A 23,661-nucleotide genomic window follows, 5' to 3' on the forward strand; every position below is an offset into this window, starting at 1 on the left:
CTCAGAGCTATTCTGATGAAAGGTCATTTGACCCGAAACATTAACTCTGATTTCTCTCAGCAGATGCCGCCAGACCTGCTGAGCTTTTCCAGCAATTGGTATTTTTGTTTACTGTATGTGGTTGTGTTGTAGGAGTTGTTAGTTCATGTTAAAGGGTAATTAACAAAAGGCTAATTAACAGGTGCAATTGGATTTTTAATACTGTACTTATGGGATATCAGAAAAACAGACTAACCATAAATAAAAACAAAGTGCTGGAGAAACCCAGTAGGTCTAGCAGCATGTGTGGAAATAACAATTAACGTTTTGACTGAGATATGCCACAGTCATTATGGAGAGTCATAATGAATTCAAAACATTCACTGCTCCTGTCTCCACAGATGCTGCCAGACCCGCTAACTTTCTCTGGTGAAAGGTTTTTATTTCAGATCTCCAGCATCAATAGTACTTCGCTTTTGTTAAACTGACTACACATTCAACAGCAATATTGGCAGCTCTTAGATCCTGGGGAGGCAGCTGAGTTCATTGCTATTGTCAACGCAACAATTCAGGCAATATTTACCAATCAAATCAGCTATGACACTTTCTCCTTGAGTTCAGGATGACTAAGTCCAACTGAATGATTCCTGCGGAGATCATGCAACTTAGTAAAGACTAAAGATCGGATCTGGACGTCAAGGTTACAGAGGGGGTGTGAAATCTTTAACTACAAGTCAAGCCAATTACCTAACAGACAATTACTGCAGGGGCTGCAATCCTTCAATCAACTGAGACTGGCTACGAAAAGCAGGCATGGCAACGTGGCTCAAATCCTGTGCATAATGACAGCTAGGAACATAATGAACTTCATAAACGTGTAACCTTAAAATTAGTATCACCGACATTTTATTGGAATGTGAATAGTTAAGGTTTCAAATATATCCTTAATCAGAGTACAAACAATTTTTTAACATTTAACAGATGAATGTCAACAGATGCCATCTGGTCATTTATACAATGTTTAAGTTACTGAGGCTTAATATTTAAAAATATTTTTCTACAGTTGAGGAATTTAACAAGAACACCTTCCGAATAAGAAGCAGGCAAGTATGATTTCTCCATCTTCAGAAACAAATTCCATTTTTCTCATGCACTGGGAGCGTACTGCAGCACCAATCGGTCAAACTCATTTTCCTTCGACAAAGAACAGATTATTTGATGATTAGAAGAATTAACAGAGATAACTATGTTTCCTATCTTTTGCAACTTTAGCACACAGCCTGTGACAGAGACTGGAGCACAGACATAAATAGATGATACCAGATGAGTGCACTCCTCAAGGACTCTTGATGAATGAATACCTCAGAACCATACAAATGAGCTGCTGCTGACTGGAATCGAACCTGGGACCCTGGTGCTGTGAGGCAGCAGTGCTAACCACTGAGCCACTGTGCAGCCCACAGCATTGTAACTATACTTTTCATTTCCATTAATTCAGTGCAGAGTGCCCACTGGGATCATATTTCATATTTAATTATAGCAAGGCAACAGTCAATTGCAAGATTTAAAAGATGCTTCCTTCTGCATGATTTAGCTTTTAACTCCTTCAATAAATAGACTGAAAATTGATTCCTCAAGCAACATCACAAAGAAGATGGTACAATGCTGTTTGTGGGATCTTGCCATGTATATTTGGCCACAGCTTTTCTTGCATTTCATTGTCTACATTGGGGAGGCAGGAGTATAGCAGTAATGTCACCAGTCTAGTAATCCATGTTTCATGTTCAGGTGTTCAAATCCAAGATTGGCTAATGGTGAAATCGGAATTAAATAAAATTGTCAAGCAAAACAACTAGTCTAATGGCAACCACTGTCAATTACTGTAAAAACCCACCTGATTCACTAATGTTATTTAGAAAAGGAAATCTGCCATCCTTATCTGGTCTTGACTACGTAATCCAGATCCACATTGTAGACCAACAATGCAGGTAATTTTTAAACTGGCCTCTGGGCAGTTAGGAATAACAGTCACATCCCATGAACGAATAACAATAATTACAAGTGACTACCTGTACTTCAGAAAGTACTTAATTGACTGTGAAACCCTTTGGGATATCTGAACAGGACAATTTAAATTCATATCTTATTCTTTTCAGACTAATGTGCTTTGTGCTGAGAGAGAGATTGGTCATAAAGTATTACACAGGTAAGTCCCATATTGACCAATTTATTATGACTGATAGCACCATCAAGAAACACTATAAGCAATGGCATAGTTTTGACATTGATTACTTGCTTAGTGGGAACTATTCTGTGTCATGGTACAGTGAACATCAGTTGGTTAATTCAACACTGGAGTGCTTTTGCACAGTCTTTCAGAACGAACAGCACAAGAACAAGTCACTTGAACTTGCAAGTCCACATCAGTGTTTATGGCAGAACTTCCAAATTGTGGTCAGGACCCTCATTGGTATAGTGCACTGAAATTCTGGAGCTGAAAGCTTTGATGAGCAATTGCCAACCTTCCCCTGTCAATGCTTTTTTGGGTCTTCTCCATGGGGTCTCGTGACACTTTCAAGCTTCAAACTGAGATAACTGGAGAAAAGTTTAGGAAGCACTGGATTATGATGTGCTCTAATCCTCATTTGCTGCTCATTTTAAAATGTTTATCATCAAATATTTACTGGATAGTGATTAGGAACTGTAACCCATGCTAGGGTTAGCATTTCCTTTGAATAAAGTAAGAACAATCACAACACACTTCCCAAGGCACTGCTCTCATCAAATCCAACCCTGAAAGACTAAAGATGAAATATGACTCTGTCTGGGTGTGTTCTTTTTGAAAAGACAATCTTCTACTGAAATAAACATCTCATTTTCAGCTATAAGAATTTCAATTTATTCACTTAAATAGTAGTAATGATAAAGGTTTGTGTTATTAGATGCTTCACATACCTTGGCCAGAAATTCTTTTACAAACGGATGACTCCGGTGTCCATCCTTTAACTGGGATAGATAGCGGTTACTAACCTATTTATGGAAAAAAACGTGTGGTTTAAGTGTGAGGTGGCATCATCTGTAGTGTTAGTGTCTGGAATTAGTACAGTTCCCATTGTTGGTGGCATTTTAAAAAGTGCTTGGAATATACCACATTAAAGCATTGTCCTCAAATTTAACGAACATTAATTTGAATTGTAAAACAATCTTATTTCAACCAGATGCAAGCTGCTTCAACAGCCGAACATATGACCAGCAATGTACTCAATGTTTAAACAGCACTTGATTTCTTAAAGTTATCAGAACATGTGATCAAACAGTTGGAATGTTTACATTCCAACAGATTAAACAAATGTTTGGAATGAACAGGGAATGTGTTGAAATGAACAATGCTGGAAAAAGGCATTTACTCTACACGATGCACACATACAAAGACCATCTCTTTCCAATCAAAGAACAAAGATTCAATCTTGCATTCCTCCACTGCTGGTGTGGTCAGCCAACTTAGCAGAGACTGGAGATTCAACATGGGACATTTATCAGGTTAGTTCAATTCCATCCCATGAAATTATTCACCCATTAAGGGGGATCTCCAAGTCTTGTTCATGAGCAGCATATAGATTTTTAAAAATCAGAACCAGCCTTACCTCAGGAGCCTTGCCAAGGTGCTGTGAAAGTATGACAAGATTAATGAGAGTTTCTGGATGACTGCTGTCCTGGAGGAATCAAAGGAGACACAAATGAAAAATAGGAAAGGTTTACCATTCAAGATTATATTTAGCTAATTATTGCTCTGATTAATCTTTGTTTTAGTTCAACACACCAGTTGGAAGTAAAACTTTTTAAGTCATGTTTTTGCAATCTAAATATAATTGAAACATTCAAACTGCCATTGAAGGATAGAATATCAGAGCCTTAGGAAACAGTGCTCCTGTTAACTCCCAGCACAAAATAAATCTGCAGCACTTTCACAAGATGTTAAATTCAAGTCAGTTCCAAGATAGAAATCTGAAGTTACATCTTATTCCAGATATGTTCCAGAAAGGTTCAAAATTCTGAAACTTCCTTCCAAACAACACAAGTTCAAAGTGACAGCTGTTCACAATAGGCAATTTTGGATAGGCAATTAATGCTGCCTGAACAAGCAACACCAACACCCCATTAAAGAATTTTTTTTTGAAAAATGATCAGGCTATTTTTAAAAAACCTGTTTAAAATGTCAGCTTTTAGTTTAAGCAAAGAAATCTTTGGTATTGAATCATCCAATAACCCTCTCGCATGAGTTGTGTCAGTGTGTTGTTGTCACAGGGAGATGCCCATGTATGATCCCTACATAGCACTGCGTTCCTTCTCCTGATAGATTGTGACACCTTGTGGTGGAATAGTGCAGTCATTTACTATTGAGGATCATATGTAGAAAAATGATTTTAGAACCGGGGCGAGAACTGAAACATTAGCAAGCAATCAGAGTAGAGAGACAGGGCTACAGAAAAATTGTGATTGGAAATGTATAGTGTTGCATTTAAATATCTGATGATAGTACATTATAAGACCAGTGGAAACATTATTGGCACAGAACAAATCTCCATTTTTTGTGGCCAAGATCAAACTGCTCTATTTTTCATGTTATTAAGTGCTCACTGATGGATTTATCCCCAAACCTAACTGACTATTTTCACCTACCCCTCCTCTGCCTCTCTAAGTTCTGTCCTAGGTTCTAATACCGGTAGGAGAAATTGAGGTCTGCAGACGCTGGAGATCAAAGCTGAAACTTTATTGCTGGAACAGCACAGCAGGTCAGGCAGCATCTAGGGAACAGAAGATGGCTGAAGAAGGGCATGTGCCCGAAACGTCGAATCTTCTGTTCCCTAGATGCTGCCTGACCTGCTGTGCTGTTCCAGCAATAAAGTTTCAGCTCTAATACCAGTAGCCATGCTTCAGATACAAGCTGACTGAATGTTGTTGAACTGTGGGGTTGTAATTGAACTGGGCCCAATTTGCAACTACTCAAGCCCATTTACATCTGGTTCCTTGCACACATTACCCCAAATCAAGGTTGCATAGAAGTCAGTATGCAAACTCTGTACCCAGGAGCTTATGTATTACAAATCATTTTATTTGGAAGAATCTAACTTGTGGTGAAGTGCTGCAATCTCATATTGGATAAGGCATATATGTTTTGTCATCAGACCTATTTTCAATCATACTCTATGCCAGCATAGGATTGGAGAATTGCCTACACAACTCAATATTTATTACTTTTCCTATAGTTTATATGTTTGCTGAGCCCAGGAGGTTGATATGCAGACACTGCATCCCCTGTCTAGATGATATCCTCAGAGCTGTGGAGCCTCCTGTGAAGCGCTGTTGTACTGTGTTGATTGGAATTTATTTGATTTTGTTCCCACTGCTTCTGGTTGCTTGTTGCAGTGGTCGGTATATTGGGTCGGGGTCAATGTGTTTATTGAGGGAGTTCATGGATGAGTGCCAAGCTTCGAGAAATTCTCTGGCTGTCCTCTGTTTGGTTTGTCTTATTATCGTTGCGTTGTCCCAGTCGCATTTGTAGTCCTTGCCCTCTGTGTGTATGGCTACTTGGGACAGCTAGTCATGCTGTAGAGTGGCTATTTGGTGTTCATGGATGCGGATTGCTAGTTGCCTACTTGTTTGTCCTATATAGTGTTTTGTGCAGTCTTTGCAAGGAATCGTTTAAACTACGTTTGTCTTACATATGATGGGTATTGGGTCTTTTGTTCTGGTGAGTTGTTGCCTCAGCGTAGAGGTCAGTTTATGCACTGTCATGAATCCAAGTGGTGAGAGAAGTCTGGTTGTCAGTTCCAAGATATTTTTTAAATAAAGTAACATGGCTAGCGTGTTAGGTTGTGGCATGGTGGGCAGCAGAGACCTGGGTTCAATTCCCGCCTCAGACGACTGTCTGTGTAGAGTTTGCACATTCTCCCCGTGTCTGCGTGGGTTTCCTCCGGGTGCTCCGGTTTTCCTCCCACAGTCCAAAAATGTTCAGGTTAGGTGAATTGGCCATGCTAAATTGCCCATAGTGTTAGGTGAAGGGGAAAATTTAGGGGTCTGGTTGGGTTGCACTTCGGCGGGTCGGTGTGGACTTGTTGGGCCGAAGGGCCTGTTTCCACACTAAGTAATCTAATCTAATGTCCATATCGCATTGTTTGTTCTGTTTATCATTTTTCTTTCTTGGACATTTTTCAACCAGTAGGTGACACCGAAAGTCTTTTTATACAGTATGGACTCTGAAGCTTCACAGCAAGTCATCACTTAAAATTGTGGTCGTGTTCATGAAAATTGCAGCTATAAAGTGAAATGGCTTGAAGGAATTAATGTTAAAACTGGAATTTGATTGCTCTGTCCAAAAGGAACCGAAATATTGAAATCCTGTACTATACATGTGAAGCGCTGTAACTTGTAAATAATTAGCAAAAACAAATACAAAAGAAATACTGTACAGATAGGCTTTTTAGGGGCCTTCAACAGAAAAGAAATAAACATTTATAAATTGAAATGCTGTACATTCCTAAAATACTTTCATGAATGAAACAACTTTTAAAATAAACATGAAATACAAGATGATAAATACTGTACATTGGTTAAAGCCTGTTCCTCACCTGATGCAACAAGTGGCACATAATGTAGCTTTGTATGAAGTTATTAAGTGTTTGAAGTTGTTCAGTATTTCTTTCCCTGTCCCAGAACTCCTAGCTAATTTATAGAGTCATAGAGATGTACAGCATGGAAACAGACCCTTCGGTCCAACCTGTCCATGCCGACCAGATATCCCAACCCAATCTAGTCCCACCTGCCAGCACCCAATTTCTTTCTCCAGCAAGGAGATTAAATTGCTGCTGAGGTACTGTTCCATTTGTGTTAAGCTTCTTGAGAATCAGCCTTCATGGTGGTAATCCCTCACTATTTGTACAGAACATCACAGTCAAATGACTCTCTACTGATGTTCATCTGGATCTTTCCTGCAGAGATCAACAGAGAGCAGGCATCCTTGACGATGTTCCACTCCTTGGCTCAACCTCCTACCTGGTGTGGAAGTCAGTTAACTCAAGACACAAAAGGTGGTTGCACCTTAGCTTTGTTGGTGTCCGCTAACAAAACGTTCAGCACAACAGCCCTGACCTTGTGCCTTTACCTAAATCCCCCATCCTATTAAGGATACTCTCCTTCCAAGGACAGAGCCTCAACTGTGACTTGAAACAATCATGTGGTGTTTGAGATGGGGACTAAAGTAAATCAGGAAACAGAAAATCAGAATGGAGCAAATCCTCCAAAATAATGGACATTAAAGACACAACAGTACTTTGCATAGATTCACCAGGATGACCATTCCATTGGGAAAGAAAAAGGTTGTTCAAGGTGTAACAGACTTTTAATAAAAATCATGAAGGGGTTTGATCAGAAGAATAGGGAAATCTTATTTCTTCTAACTGAGGAGCTTGTGAGATGATGTCATGAATTTAAAAATCTGTGAAAGTGAGAAGAGACTTTAGGAGAAACATTTTATGCATTGCATTATTGGAGCATTGAACACTTTGCCAAAAGCAATGGAAAAAACTACACCTTTTCTGGGAGAATTGGCGAAGTGTTTGAAGCAAAGATACAAACAAATAAACATGGCAGCAGGACCAGCAAAGTTGCACATGCAATGGTCTAAATGGTCTCTTTGCCAGCTTCCTTCCCCATTCGCCACGTGATTGTACTTCAATAATTCTCCTACACTACCTTGTCTAGTGCCTCCTGTAGAACTCCTTCTGCATCGTCCCACTTGCCTTGTGCCATCTGACAGGCAGCTTGCCCGTTTAAAAGCAGCAAGGTTGATGTGTATTTATCTGCCATTTCCTGGAAGATGTAATAGGCATCCTGCAGTTTGTCTCCACCCTGTGGACAGCAAACAATAAAATATGTTCTCCAGAGAGGTTGCAACTTTTCAGCACAGGATGAGTTTAGAGAATACATAGAAGTTCCAATATTAATAATCTACTAGTTTCAAACTATTACTGCAACTAATTACTGACTGAATCAATATCATTCTATAAGAGTTTGAATTTATATAGCATCTTTACTTCAGAAAAAAAGCCTAATGCACTTCAGTCATGAAGAAATGATAAACAAAGATGGCAAGTAACAAGGGATATTAGGCATAGTAATCAAAAGCCACGTCAAATACATGGTCTTTAAGTACAATTTAGTGGGGGTCAGTGAGATTTAGGGAGTGAACTCGAGTGTGGCCTAAGCAGTTGAAGACAAGGCAGCAAGAGAAAATGAGAAAACAACTAAAAGACACTTTGACAAGGTCAGAATATCCAGATGGAAGAAGGAAAACAAATATCTGGGTTATACAAGATTCAGAGAGATTACAAGAGACATGTTTAAACAGAGGACTATCCCTCATTTTTGATGCCATTAAGTTGGATAGATTTCTACTTAAAAACATCCTGCTCCCTCAAAACATACCTCTAACAGGGTTCTGGATTCCAGCTCCAGTGATTTTTCACCTGGCAAAAGGTGCTTCATAAACTTTTCATGTTTCCTTTTTCTAATTTTTGAGGCCACATGTGGCTCAGTGGTTGGTACTGCAACCACACAGTGCTAGGGACCCGGATTCGATTCCAACCTTGGGAAACTGTCTGTGCGAAGCTGCACGCTCTTGTGTCTGAGTGGGTTTCCACTGGGTTCTCTGGTTTCCTCCCATCATCCAAAGATGTGCAGGTTAGGCGGGTTGGCCATGCTAATTGCCCCATAGTGTCCAAGAATGCACAGGTTAGGTGGGTTAGCCACTGTAAATGCTGAGTTAATGGGATATGGTAGGGGACTGGAGCTAGGTCTGTGTTGGATGCTGTTTGGAGGATTGGTGCAGATTTGATTGGCTAAACATCACCTTTTGCACCGTAGGGATTCTAAGATTCCATGAACCCTTCGTGAACTACTTTACCTGGTCTATTACAGTCTGTAAATTTGTCAACGATACTTACCGTGGCCAGATTCACCCAGGCTGTTGATAGCTGTGTCAGGGTAGCATCCTCATCTTGTTCATGCATCTTCTTCAGCTCCTTACTGAATTATCATAGATTAAGTTAACATTTGTGCACTAACACAGGCGACAACACTCCCAACTAACTGTCTGAAAATGACAGCAGCATTGTAACATCCTTATTCAGGGCTGCTATTATTATAAACTAATTACTGAATCTGGTACATCCCTGTTCTATAAGTATAAGCTAGTTGCTGGATATCCTAGGTTTTCAAACAGGGGAAGCAGCACCAATTGTGCTATGTTTATTTAATTGATAATCTGATTCTACGACTTTCCTCAAGGGTCTACATTATGGAAAATATCTGTAGAACAATTACTTGAAAGTTATAACTGCACAGTACATATCACCTGAGAGTTAGAAAACATTTATTGATTAAAGCACAATACCACTACAATAAAAGTTCATATAGCGCTGCAATTTTTTAAAAAAAAACTTATAGACCCAAAATCTACTTCACTTCTCAGTTTCACTCATGGTTAGAACAGCAGAAGTCTGAAATCATAGTCATCAATATACAGTAAAATTAGGGTAAAAAGAAAGTTGATTGGATCTCAATTTAACTTTTTTAACATGGCCCACTATCATTTAAAGTAATATTTTGCTAATCTAAAATAAATTTACAACACATTTTGAGTAGTAAATATTTGGAATAACTTACCAGTTGTGCTTCACTAGACAAAGAGATTATGGTTCCTTAAGACTGGAAATTGGACTTGGGGGAAGCTCCAATGAGCTGAATGGCTTTTTCCAGTAAAATCCACCGCAGTGAAAAAATTAGCTAAATATAGAGGAACCTCGATTATCCAAAGTACATAGGTGGGCAGTACTTCATTCAGTTAACTGATTTCCGGATAACAGTTTAGCCGAGCATCAGGACCTTGCGATCTTGCCGGATAATCCAACACTGGATAACAGTTTAGCTGAGCATCGGGACTTTGCAATTTGCCGGATAATCCAATATTCAGATAATCAAATGCTGGATAGCCAAGGTTCCTCTGTATTGGGTTTATTCGGTGTCAAAACTCATTTGAAGCATCAGACTCACCCAAACCACAAATTGAAAGATTTCGGAGTGAGGTAATATGGTTTGGTTTAAGGACTGATTATGTGTAAAGGAGGATAAAAGGGTGACATAAAACAACATAACTACTCTAATTATTCAGTAAAAGAAACAAAACACTACATTCACTTGGGGAGTTGCTTGATTAATCCTGCATATGTCATGCAAGTTTCCTATTTATGGGAGAAAGTGAAGACTGCAGATGCTGGAGATCAGAGCTGAAAATGTTGCTGGAAAAGCGCAGCAGGTCAGGCAGCATCCAAGGAGCAGGAGAATCGATGTTTCGGGCATAAGCCCTTCTTCAGAATGAGGAAGGTGTGCCAAGCAGGCTAAGATAAAAGGTAGGGAGGAGTGACTTGGGGGAGGAGCATTGGTAATGCGATAGGTGGAAGGAGGTTAAGGTGAGGGTGATAGGCCAGAGTGGGGGTGGGGGCGGAGAGGTCAGAAAGAAGATTGCAGGTTAGGAAGGTGGTGCTGAGTTCGAGGGTTGGGACTGAGACAAGGTGGGGGGAGGGGAAATGAGGAAACTGGAGAAATCTGAGTTCATCTCTTGTGGTTGGAGGGTTCCTAGGCAGAAGATGAGGCGCTCTTCCTCCAGCGGTCGTGTTGCTATAGTCTGGCAATGGAGGAGTCCAAGGAGTGGGAGGGGGAGTTGTAGTGTCGAGCCACGGGGTGGTTGGGTTGGTTGGTCCGGGTGTCCCAGAGGTGTTCTCTGAAACGTCCTGCAAGTAGGCGGCCTGTCTCCCCAATATAGAGGAGGCCACATCAGGTGCAGCGGATGATGTGTGTGGAGGTGCAGGTGAATTTGTGGCGGATATGGAAGGATATACGGATATGCAATCTTCTTCCTGACCTCTCCGCCCCCGCCCCCGCCCCCACCCCCACTCTGGCCTATCACCCTCACCTTAACCTCCTTCGACCTATCGCATTTCCAATGCCCCTCCCCTAAGTCCCTCCTCCATACCTTTTATCTTAGCGTGCTTGGCACACTTTCCTCATTCTTGTAGAAGGATTCATGCCCGAAACGTTGATTCGCCTACTCTTTGGATGCTGCCTGACCTGCTGCGCTTTTCCAGCAACACATTTTCAGCAAGTTTCCTATTTATGTTAACTGGAGAGCAGCCAGACTGAATTACTGAATGCAGCCATATGAGGGAGCCAACATCCACACAGTGGAAGCAACAATCGCCTCAACATTCCTGCATAATAACCTTTGACATAAGTTAATTTGGGTTTCCTCAGTAACATCTCAGACCACACCAGAATGAGATCACCACCATTGACAGTCCACATTTCATAATAAAAGAACTTTGAAGTGAATTGATTTGAAATCTATGCTGTGTGGCCCAAAGGACCCCAGCAGCCAGCAATTATTTCAGGGCTTGTTCTGAAGGTACATTTGAATTGCCATTTGTACGGGAAAATGGTCACAAAAAGAGTAAAATAATTCTTCTAAACACAGTTTTAAAGTCAGCCCTTCTGAAGTTGCCCCTTTTAAATAAACAAACCATTTGCTCTAATCAAAGAAACTATGAACCAAACACCAATAAACAGTCAGATAGTAGCAACCTAAAATCAAAGTTTAATTTAAAAAAATAACATTTCATATTTCAGGTGCAAAATATTGGGGGGGACGTAGCAGCATGGTGGTAAAAGTTCACATTTCATTCTGCATCTAGGATCTCTCTATCTCCATTAAAAGTGCACACAAGTTTGGCCTCATTAATACAACAGCACTGTAAAAAAGCATTTCCTATTAAGCTGCAATGTTGGTAAGTGACTTACCGAGCCAGATCCAACCGGTCGAGCTTCAGAAAGATCTGTATTGACATGGCCATGCTGCAAAATAGAAGACAAAAACAATTTAATCTGCCCCATAGCTAAGACAAGACATTCAACTACAATTAATGCAAACCTATTGCTCAGAGATTTCAAAAGTAGTCCTTTCTTTAAAAACATACATTAATCCAATCCTCTTCCCAAAAAAAATGCATGAGGGCTCTTAACTGTCACTCCACACAATGCAAAACAAAAAGAAAATACACAGGCACCCATGTGAGTTAAAGGCTATATATCTCCACCTTAAAAACATGCAATGATCCCACCTCCACTATCATCAAAAGGCAAAAAGGTAAAAACAATGACTGCAGATGCTGGAAACCAGATACTGGAGTAGAGTGGTGCTGGAAAAGCACAGCAGTTCAGGCAGCATCCAAGGAGCAGGAAAATCGACGTTTTGGACCAAAGCCCTTCATCAGGAATGAAGGCTTTTGCCCGAAACGTTGATTTTGCTGCTCCTTGGATGCTGCCTGAACTGCTGTGCTTTTCCAGCACCACTCTACTCCAGTATCTTCAAAGGCAGCGTGGGCTAAAGTCCTCAATCCTCAAAGGAACAATTCCTATGTTCGAAAAGGGGCTGACTTGATTTTGAAACAGTGGCCCTAGTTCTGGACACGTCCATAGGAGGAAACACACTTTCCATGCCCACCTTGTTAAAATCATACAGGATCTTACAAACATCAATCACATCATCCCTCACACTTCTGTACTCCAGTGATTACAGCCCAGTCTGCCAACCTATCCTTATCAGACAACTCCTGTGTTCCAGGTATCAATCTAGTAAATCTTCATCAAACTGCTTCAAATAAAGAAACCAAAACTGCTCCCAATATTTCAGATGTGATCTCACCAAAGCCTTGTACTATTCAACATGGCTCCTTCCAAATCTGCAATCTCTACAACTTAGAAGAAAAAAAGTGGGTAAATATACGAGGACACCTACAAAATTCCCTCAAAACCACACATCATCCAGACTTGGGATTTACACAACTGTTCCTTCACTGGTTCAGCATCTTGGAATTTTCTCACTAACAGTACTGAGTGTTCCTAAACCACATGAAAGCAGGGCAAATTAAAGTTGGACAATAAAGACTGGCCTAGCCAGCTATGCATACAACACATCAGTAAGTTTAAAAGAAAATCCAATGTTACTTTGTGGCAAGCAAAGCCTGTATATTTCTACTTACCACTCCAGACTCTCTCCTTGGTGTAGTGTACGTAGCGCTGAATCGGTATTTTGCTCATGCAAATAGATCGAGGCTGCCATCAGCAAGAAAGTAGTGTTGTTAACATCAACACTTTTTGCCATCTTCTTCTCCATTTCTGCTATGGTAGCATCTCTGCACAAGATGTGATCGAATGAATACAGCATTAAACTAACAAAAAAACCTTTGAACTCTAGCTTTATGAGGGAGCACTGGTTACTTTTCTTAAAGTATTAATTTCTGCTCGGTGCTACGTTAGCTAATGCAGCTCAAATAGCTTTACCAAGAATATCGAGAAGATAGTAATGCCATTCGTGATGGTGTCTGGCTATGACGTTTATATGGACTGGCTTGCCAGTCAGCACCACATGAGGAATAATGACTATTTGACTAGGATATAAAAAGGTAATAAATAACTGTTCCCCTAGGAAAGAACACGAGCACAGATAGCATCAAAATCAATTATCACACCCATGGCAAACACCCATACACTGCAGTATCAGAAGTGGGATGTCCAGATGATTATTGAGGCCAGTTGCGTTAAGGTTAACTGCAGCACTCCAAAGATAAGATCAGTAAACGCAGAGACCAGAAATAAGGTCTGAAACTAAAGTCCCCAAACTATTGTCCTAGATTCGATGCAAAATATATTTCTGTCTCTTACCTTTGATCCTCACTGGATAGGTATTTAGCAAACATTCTTACAGCTTGTAATTCAGGAGCAGCTCCAGATTTTATATCATCCAACACCACACCATATTTTCTCTGGGAAGAAAGATAAAACTAATAAAAGTTTGTTTCTGATCAGCTAGGACTTCTAACCAAATTTCAGTGACTTCTGGTTAAATTTAAAACATTGAAAGTTAATTTGAAAATCTGCAATGTATTTTCATGGGGATAAAATAACCACGCAAAACTTGTGCATTGCAAATTTTTGGTTTCACAATGCATACATCTTTAATGCGAAGCAGAAAGTACAGCCAGCACCTTACAGTATTACACACATTTAAGTAGATAACCTGAATAAAAATTAATTCTCCCCACGGTGCGCAGTAGAAAAGATTGCAATATGCCACCTAGCAGCTTTATTTAGATTTGATAGCAAAACTCTGTTGAAAATGTGAGAGAAGTCATATATTTTGGACTCAAGATAGATACAAAGAAATTTCAAACTGGTAAGAACGTAGGAATTGTGAATGGAGAGAGAAATTTACAAGACCATATACAAAAGTCACTAAAACTTCGTGAACAGGTTAAAAACAACATAAAAACAACAAATGAAATACAGAGGATTCTTGATTGTCTGCCATTCGATTATCCGACAAGATCCCGATGCTCAGCTAAACTATGTTATCCAGAATTCGATTAACCACAGAAAATACTGCCCGCCCAGGTCCTTCAGATTATCGAGGTTCCTCTGTACTGGTCTTTGTCTCGGTTTATAAAGGAGTGAACTATATCAGTAGATAACTGGTATATAAAAGGGTGAACACTCTGCTACAGCTGTGTAGACTTTTTATTACAGCTCATCCATAGAAATGCATTTAGTTCCAACATCAGTGATATTGGTCCTGAAGGTAATGCAGCACAGCTTCACTAGAATTATAGGCAGATAAAAGTGTTAAATGATAAAAGGATTAAATAATGAAATGTGCACAAACTAGGCTTATATTCTCTTGAATATATGTTAAGGGATAATCCAATTTAATTTTAATTTAGAAAATTGATTGGCTGGACAGCTGAAGAGAAACTATCTCCTCTCATATGGCATTCTAGAACAAAGGGCATAATCTGAAAAGTAGAAATGAACCATTCAGGGGCACCGACGAGAAGCACTTCTTCATGCAGAAGGTACGTTCATGCCACAAAGGTGCTGGGGATCAATTGAAAATTTTAAGAACAGAATGATGCATATTTATTAAAGATATTCAGCATTATGGCACAAATATGGCAAATGGGGTAGGAGTACAGGTTTATGTGATCAAGCTGAATAGAGAAACAGACCTGAGAGACATAATGGCATCTCATTCCTAGCTTGTTATCTCCAGCTCAGAAGAGCTGCAGTAGGCCAAAATTTCTCCAAGAGTTAAGGGTGTGAATTGTGACCTACTGTGTGCTTTGTACGAAGCGCTTAATGAATCTCAGTGAATGGGTAAGAACTCTACTCTGTGGTAGACGAAATGCTTCACTACTAAACGGTTAGGGAAAGGATGAACATTAGCACACACTGAAAGAAACTGTTTATCCAGAACAACCAAAAGAAATATATGTACACATGAAGAATGAGCTTCCCATACCTGTGCAATGTAAGCTCTATAAAGGAAAACATCTCGTTCAACTTCTTTCTCTGGACTTGACAGCTGAAAGACAAACCAGCCAATTAGTGCCACAAAAACAAACAGCAATACTTCAAAACATAAAATTACTAAATGCTTTCCAATGCCGATGCTTGTTAAAAAACTATCTCCCATGTGCTAGCAGTCCTTCATCTACACATCCAATTTTGATGGTCAATCCTAGAAAGGGAGCATTGGCAGATTAATTGCCCAGTAACTTGAACCAAGTTCAGTTCTTTCCTCACCCAGTTTCCACAAATCCATACACCCAGCAGGGTAGCGATCAGGAAGAAGAATCCCAGAAACACTTCCTCTGCTAGCCTAATTATACAATCTCCCAATGCCACTCTTGGTTTGAACAGTCAACACAGCATACTGTTATGCCTCACTTGGGCATTCACTTTAAAGAGATATGTGAAATTACCCAACTTTAGCTGTCTTTTAGACCAGATAAACAAAGCACTGACTAGATTTCTTTATTTAAAAATTGCTATTTATTACATCTACAGGCAAACACTTGTGCAACATTGACACATAATGACTAGTTAAGACTCTAAACTCCTTATAAAATTCCTCTTATAAACATGTAGACAGATGCTAAAACATTGGTGTTATGGGGAGAGGGAAACACAGGGAAGGCAGTTCAGTGGCCCCTGGTTACAGGGTTCTGTGAATAACATGTAACTTTTGACATCACACAATTTGCTGTATACTGATATCTCTCTCTCTCTCATCCTCCCCACCCCAAGCATTTTTCACTTTCTTGCAGAAGGCAGAGCAAATGATTCACAAATTATACATATCTGATTTATTGATTAAAAGCAACAGCTTATAGCAAGTGATGAGTAAAAATAAACTGGCTTTCTTGAGGCTTTAGGTTTTTTGTAAACACAGAAGAAAGGACATCCTTTCCAGACATCGGACGACTTCTACTCATTCAACCCCACAACCTAGTAGAAAAATCATATAGCTGCTGGCAAGCAGAAGGCCTGTTGTCATTGACAACCCGATACCAATTCAAAGATCAATCAGCTACTTGTTTCTAGATGAATCTCATTTTCAAATCTCAAATTCCGTGGTGCCAGTTTGTCTACAACTGAAACTCTCTCCTTGGTTGAACAAACAACAGTACAATTACTGGTAAATTATTCACAAAAACAGAGACAAGTCACAGAGATGTACAGCACAGAAACAGACCATTCGGTCCAACTCATCCATGCCGACCATATATCTTAAAGTAATCTAGTGCCATTTGCCAGCACTTGACCCATGTCCCTCTAAACCCTTTCTATTCATATACCCATCCAGATGCCTTTTAAATATTGTATTGGTACCAGCCTCCAACATACCCTCTGGCAGCTCATTTCATACACGCACCACCCGTTGCATGAAAAAGCTGCCCCTTAGGTCCCTTTTAAAACTTTTCCCTCTCACCCTTAAACCTATGCCCTCTAGTTCAGGACTCCCCCACCCCAGGTAAATTACCTTGTCTATTTACCTTACCCATGCCCTTCATGATTTTATAAAGCTCTATAAGGTCATCCCTCAGTCTCCGTTACTCCAAGGAGAAAAGTCCCAGCATACTTAGCCTCTCCCTGCAGTTCAAACCATCCAACCTGGCAACATCCTTGTAAATCTTTTCTGAACCCTTTCAAGTTCACAATATCCTTCCTATAGGAGGGAGACCAGAATTACACACAATATTCCAAAAGTGGTCTAACCAATGTCCTGTACGGCCGCAGCATGTCCTCCCAACCCCTATATTCAATGCTCTGACCAATAAAGGAAAGCATACGAAACGCCGCCTTCACTATCCTATCTAACTGCAAGGAACTATGAACCTGCACTCCAAGGCCTTATTGTTCAGCAACACTCCCCAGGACCTTAGCATTAAGTATATAATTCCTGCCTTGATTTGTCTTTCCAAAATGCAGCACCTTACGTTTTAAATGTAACTCAGTTACAAATAAAGAAATGGAAGTATGCAAATTGTTAAAGAGTAGGCGACATTTTCTGCCCTCTCTCACAAGGATTAATAAAATGTGCTGAGCATTCAAAAACTCACATCCAAGTTCAGCAGGTAATAGAAGACAAATGGACTGTTGGCCTTTACTTCAAAAGGAATGGAGGATAAAAATAGGGAAGTCTTGCTAAAAACATATTAGGCAATGGCCTGAGTCAGACCACACTTGGAATACTGTGAATAGTTTTGGTCCCAATATCCAATGAAGGATATGCTGCCACTACAGCCAGATGAAAGATGGTTCACTAAGTCATTTCTGGGTATGGAAGGATTTTCTTCTGAGAAGTTCAGTAGGTTGGGTTTATACTCATTGGAGTTTGAAACCTTATTGGAATGCACAAAATTCTTTGAGGCTTGACATGTTAGTGACAAGAAGGTTGTCTCCCCTTTTGGGACAATCTAGTACCAGAAGGTGAGATCTCAGAGTAAGAAGTCACACATTTAAGACAGAGAGGAGGAGGGATTTCTTCTCTCAGTGGGTAGCGAATCTGTGGAATACTTTACCAGAGAGCTGTCAAGATTGGGGTTGTTGAGAATATTCAAGGCTGAGACAGAGATTTTTCATTAGGAAGGGAATCGAGGGTTTGGCATATAAGACAGGAAAATAGTGTTGAGGAGTATCAGAACAGCCATAATCTCAAATGCTGAAGCAAACTGGATAGGCTGAACAGCCTACTTGTGCTCCTACCTCTTTTGATCTTGTGTTTAATAGTTAAAATGCAATGAATATTTAAATAACAAAGTCAGTAACAAGGAATGATTACAAAGCAATTTCACTGAGATAATTAAGATCAAATGCAATGACAGTACAGCTCAAATATTTATAATACTAACCTTTATGTTCAGATTAAATTATTAAATTAGTTTTAGATTTTATTAAGTGATGTTGCAACTTAATATGTTTCACTTCACGAAACTTAAGTGATGTTTTGTGAAGTGATGTTTCAACTGTACAGGACTTTGGTTAGGCCACATTTGGAGTACTGTGTGCAGTTCTGGTCGCCTCACTTTAGGTAAGATGTGGAAGCTTTGGAGAGGGTGCAGAGAAGATTTAAGAGGATTTTGCCTGGAATGGAGGAGAATAGGTCGTATGAGGATAGGTTGAGAGTGCTAGGCCTTTTCTCGTTGGAACGGCGAAGGATGAGGGGTGACTTGATAGAGGTTTATAAGATGATCAGAGGAATAGATAGAGTAGACAGTCAGAAACTTTTTCCCCGGGTACAACAGAGTGTTACAAGGGGACATAAATTTAAGGTGAAGGGTGGAAGGTATAGGGGAGATGTCAGGGGTGGGTTCTTTACCCAGAGAGTGGTGGGGGCAAGGAATGCGCTGCCTGTGGGAGTGGTAGACTCAGAATCTTTGGTGACCTTTAAGCGGCAATTGGATAGGGACATGGATGAGTGCTTAAGCTAGGACAAATGTTCGGCACAACATCGTGGGCCGAAGGGCCTGTTCGGTGCTGTATTGTTCTATGTTCTAAGTGACAGTAGAAATCACAGCACAAGGAATCTGGAGCTTATTCACAAGTGGAAACACTGGCTAATATTCACCCTTTTTTTTGGTTTAGGCATGCTAAAGCTAACTACAGTACATAATTAATGCAGCAGAGATCAGGATTTGAATCATGTTAGATTTCCACTGGTGTCTCTGAACTCAGCAATGCCAAATCAATCTAAATGCTTTGCCCTGTTTTACAGAAGTGAAATATGGATTGTTGATAAGCCAAGAAAAGTGCTGCTGTGATTTGGTTCAGTAGGCATCAACACAAATTGGTTGTAAATTAAAGATTAGTATCACAAGAATGAAAAGAAGAGTTTATAAAAACGTACACATTTGCCTCAGAGTTACTAAAACATAGAATGGACTATCAAAAAGACTGATGGGAAACAATGGAGACGGATCAGGAAACTAACAGCGTTTTGGGGGATAGACAAGTAAAAAATCCATTAGGTTAACAGAAGGTGGAAAAAGCTGCAGTTTTATAGCCTATCAACAAGTTCCGTAAGAGGATATAATTTCTATATTGCTTATCGTTATACCAATGATGAAATTAACTGGAAATTTCATGACACTACATATAATTCCAAATCAGGATGATGCTTGTCGGATGCTGCCTGACCTGCTGTGCATTTCCAGTGCCACACTCTCCACCTAAGTGAAAAGAAACTTTGTGGTGATGTTGATATCGTGCATGGTTGATGGTTGAGGATGGAATGCTGGAAGTTACTGTGAAAGGAAGCTTGATGAGTTACTGCAGTGCATATTAGAGATATTGTGAACCAATGGTACAAAAACAATCTGCCATTTTACCCTCATGCCCACTCCACCATTCAATAAGATCAAAGCTGATCTGACTGTGACTTCAACTTCACGATCCTGCCTACTCCTGAGAACATGGGAGCCAAAGTTTAAGGATCTTCCTACCTGTGTATTAAAAATATCCAATGACTCTGCCACCACTGTTCTCTGGGGAAAAAGAATGCCAAAGACTCATGACCAACATTCCACCTAATTTTTTTTTAAAACTGCTGTGCGGATCTCTGAAGTCAGATTGCAGCAGTGACTTCCACAAATCAAAACACCAGCACACAGCTACACAACCAAGCAACCTAGAAAGAATACTGCTCAAGACTCTCAGTATATTTTTTTTTACAAATTGTCTGGCATGGACTGCCCATACTTTTAAACTGTTCTAATCTTATAAAAGGAAACTTCCATGAGGATCACCTCTTTATCCTTTTAAATTACAACAGATACTGGCTCAGATTGTCCAACCTTTCCTCACAAGATAACTTTCCATTCCAAGAATTGGTCAGGTTAACCTTCTGTGAATTGCTACTAAATCTTAAATAAAATAAACAAAACTGCACTCCAGACGGGGTCTTCCCAATGCCCTGTACAACTGCAGAAAAATACCCTAACATTTACATTCTATTCCACTTGCAATAACCAACATTCCATTTGCTCTGTTAATTACTTGTTTTACCTGCACACAAATTAATTTATGAGAGCCAAATGGATACCAAGTCCCACTGAGTGCAGTGAAATGAAGTTGGCTGCTCTTGCTGTTGACGCCAAGCTTTTTTTGGTATTGGTATAAACTGCACCATCTAAATGAGTGGAAAGAATCCAATTATATACCCGACCTGAGTTGTTTAAACAGTGGAGACATTTACTGGAATCAGATAATAAACCACACATTGCAGGATATACATCCACTTCCCTGTTCACACATATTAACATGATTGCTCTAGTTCACAATAGTTACAGCTCGAAGAAAGGCCATTCAGCCGGTCTTAGCTGCGCTGGCTTTCCAAATTTAAAAAAAATGTGCGAATTTTGAGAAGATTTGCAGCTCAGGTTGAGGTTCTGGATGTAGGTTTGCTCGCTGAGCTGGAAGGTTAGTCTTTCAGACATTTCCTTACCATACTAGGCAACATCTTCAGTGTGCCTCCAGATGAAGTACTGGCAGTGTATCTGCTTTCTACTTATTGACCCTCCGACAGCGTGGCGCTCCCCCACCACACTAACCCTCCGACAGTACGGCGCTCCCCCCTCTCTGTACTGACCCTCCGACAGCGCGGCTCTCTCCCCCCCCCCCGTACTGACCCTCCGACAGCGCGGCTCTCTTCACCCCCCCCCCCCCCCCCCTGTACTGACCCTCCGACAGCGCGGCTCTCTTCACCCCCCCCCCCCCCCCCGTACTGACCCTCCGACAGCGCGGCTCTCTTCACCCCCCCGTACTGACCCTCCGACAGTGCGGCGCTCCCTCTGTACTGACCCTCCGACAGTGCGGCGCTCCCTCTGTACTGACCCTCCGACAGTGCGGCGCTCCCTCTGTACTGACCCTCCGACAGTGCGGCGCTCCCTCTGTACTGACCCTCCGACAGTGCGGCGCTCCCTCTGTACTGACCCTCCGACAGTGCGGCGCTCCCTCTGTACTGACCCTCCGACAGTGCGGCGCTCCCTCTGTACTGACCCTCCGACAGTGCGGCGCTCCCTCTGTACTGACCCTCCGACAGTGCGGCGTTCCCACCCTCCCCATACAGACCCTCCGACAGTGCGGCACCTTCCCCCTCTCTGTACTGACCCTCCGACAGTGCGGCGCTCCCCCTCTCTGTACTGGCCCTCCGACAGTGCGGCGCTCCCTCTGCGCTCACCCTCCGACAGTGCGGCGCCCCCTCTGTGCTCACCCTCCGACAGTGCGGCGCCCCCTCTGTGCTCACCCTCCGACAGTGCGGCGCCCCCTCTGTGCTCACCCTCCGACAGTGCGGCGCTCCCTCTGTGCTCACCCTCCGACAGTGCGGCGCCCCCTCTGTGCTCACCCTCCGACAGTGCGGCGCCCCCTCTGTGCTCACCCTCCGACAGTGCGGCGCCCCCTCTGTGCTCACCCTCCGACAGTGCGGCGCCCCCTCTGTACTCACCCTCCGACAGTGCGGCGCCCCCTCTGTGCTCACCCTCCGACAGTGCGGCGCTCCCTCTGTGCTCACCCTCCGACAGTGCGGCGCTCCCTCTGTGCTCACCCTCCGACAGTGCGGCGCTCCCTCTGTGCTCACCCTCCGACAGTGCGGCGCCCCCTCTGTGCTCACCCTCCGACAGTGCGGCGCTCCCTCTGTGCTCACCCTCCGACAGTGCGGCGCTCCCTCTGTGCTCACCCTCCGACAGTGCGGCGCTCCCTCTGTGCTCACCCTCCGACAGTGCGGCGCTCCCTCTGTGCTCACCCTCCGACAGTGCGGCGCTCCCTCTGTGCTCACCCTCCGACAGTGCGGCGCTCCCTCTGTGCTCACCCTCCGACAGTGCGGCGCTCCCTCTGTGCTCACCCTCCGACAGTGCGGCGCCCCCTCTGTACTCACCCTCCGACAGTGCGGCGCCCCCTCTGTACTCACCCTCCGACAGTGCGGCGCCCCCTCTGTACTCACCCTCCGACAGTGCGGCGCCCCCTCTGTACTCACCCTCCGACAGTGCGGCGCCCCCTCTGTACTCACCCTCCGACAGTGCGGCGCCCCCTCTGCGCTCACCCTCCGACAGTGCGGCGCCCCCTCTGCGCTCACCCTCCGACAGTGCGGCGCCCCCTCTGCGCTCACCCTCCGACAGTGCGGCGCCCCCTCTGCGCTCACCCTCCGACAGTGCGGCGCCCCCTCTGCGCTCACCCTCCGACAGTGCGGCGCCCCCTCTGCGCTCACCCTCCGACAGTGCGGCGCCCCCTCTGCGCTCACCCTCCGACAGTGCGGCGCCCCCTCTGCGCTCACCCTCCGACAGTGCGGCGCTCCCTCTGTACTCACCCTCCGACAGTGCGGCGCTCCCTCTGTACTCACCCTCCGACAGTGCGGCGCCCCCTCTGCGCTCACCCTCCGACAGTGCGGCGCCCCCTCTGCGCTCACCCTCCGACAGTGCGGCGCTCCCTCTGTGCTCACCCTCCGACAGTGCGGCGCTCCCTCTGTGCTCACCCTCCGACAGTGCGGCGCCCCCTCTGTGCTCACCCTCCGACAGTGCGGCGCCCCCTCTGTCCTGCTGCACGGTGAATTTCAGTTGACCCCTCAGATGCTGAACTGAGCTGATGCCCGCCCCCAGGGACCCCGGCGAGAAAAGGCCAACATTAAAAATAAATAACAGAACATCCCCCGCGAGTCTCACCTTGACTTTCTGCGCCTCGTTAATGCACTGTTGATAACTACCGATGTAAAAGCTGTTGCGGACATCGAAAAGCTGGTCGCCCTCCCCCTGCTGCATAGCCGCCATCTTTGTTCACAACGCGCAGGCGTGGTACACGTGGCGCCGGATGTCCTGAGCCACCTCATCCCGCATGCCTGGCACAACTTAGCAAAACTTCATCCTGAGTTGGTGCAAGTTATTACAAAAGTCGAAATTAGTGCAGATTATTATATTGTTATTGTTTAATACGCATTTCATTGCAGGCTTTGAGTTATTATATACCATAAAACCTTTGAATAATAATTGAGTTTTAAAACTAAAATGTACAAACCCCATTAATGAAAAATGTAATTGTTTTATTTTTTAATATAAAACTACGTTAGTTAAAAAAGTTATTTTTTTTAAATCAGTGTTTTAAAATGAAAAGGTAACGTTGCCATATTCCAAGAACTACTCAGTAGAGTACAAAAACCCTTATGCATTTTATATTAAATATTAAACT

The 23,661-nt window shown here is 42.6% G+C and overlaps 1 protein-coding gene across 1 annotated transcript; it reads right to left on the minus strand.

The window, feature by feature from the left end:
* Nucleotides 1–857: 857 nt before the first annotated feature.
* Nucleotides 858–23,267, minus strand: cope (COPI coat complex subunit epsilon). Its single transcript, XM_043721398.2, has 10 exons — nt 23,142–23,267; nt 15,446–15,508; nt 13,813–13,913; nt 13,131–13,283; nt 11,890–11,943; nt 8,982–9,063; nt 7,732–7,887; nt 3,624–3,692; nt 2,935–3,009; nt 858–1,173 (listed from the first exon to the last, which is right to left on the minus strand). The coding sequence occupies exons 1-10, from the start codon at nt 23,244–23,246 to the stop codon at nt 1,126–1,128; spliced, it is 906 nt and encodes a 301-aa protein (XP_043577333.1). The 5' UTR covers nt 23,247–23,267; the 3' UTR covers nt 858–1,125.
* Nucleotides 23,268–23,661: the final 394 nt, after the last annotated feature.

This window comes from Chiloscyllium plagiosum, unplaced genomic scaffold (assembly GCF_037043375.1).
Source record: "Chiloscyllium plagiosum isolate Xiang-an unplaced genomic scaffold, Cpla_swu_hap1 HiC_scaffold_28, whole genome shotgun sequence".
Lineage (NCBI taxonomy): Eukaryota > Metazoa > Chordata > Chondrichthyes > Orectolobiformes > Hemiscylliidae > Chiloscyllium > Chiloscyllium plagiosum.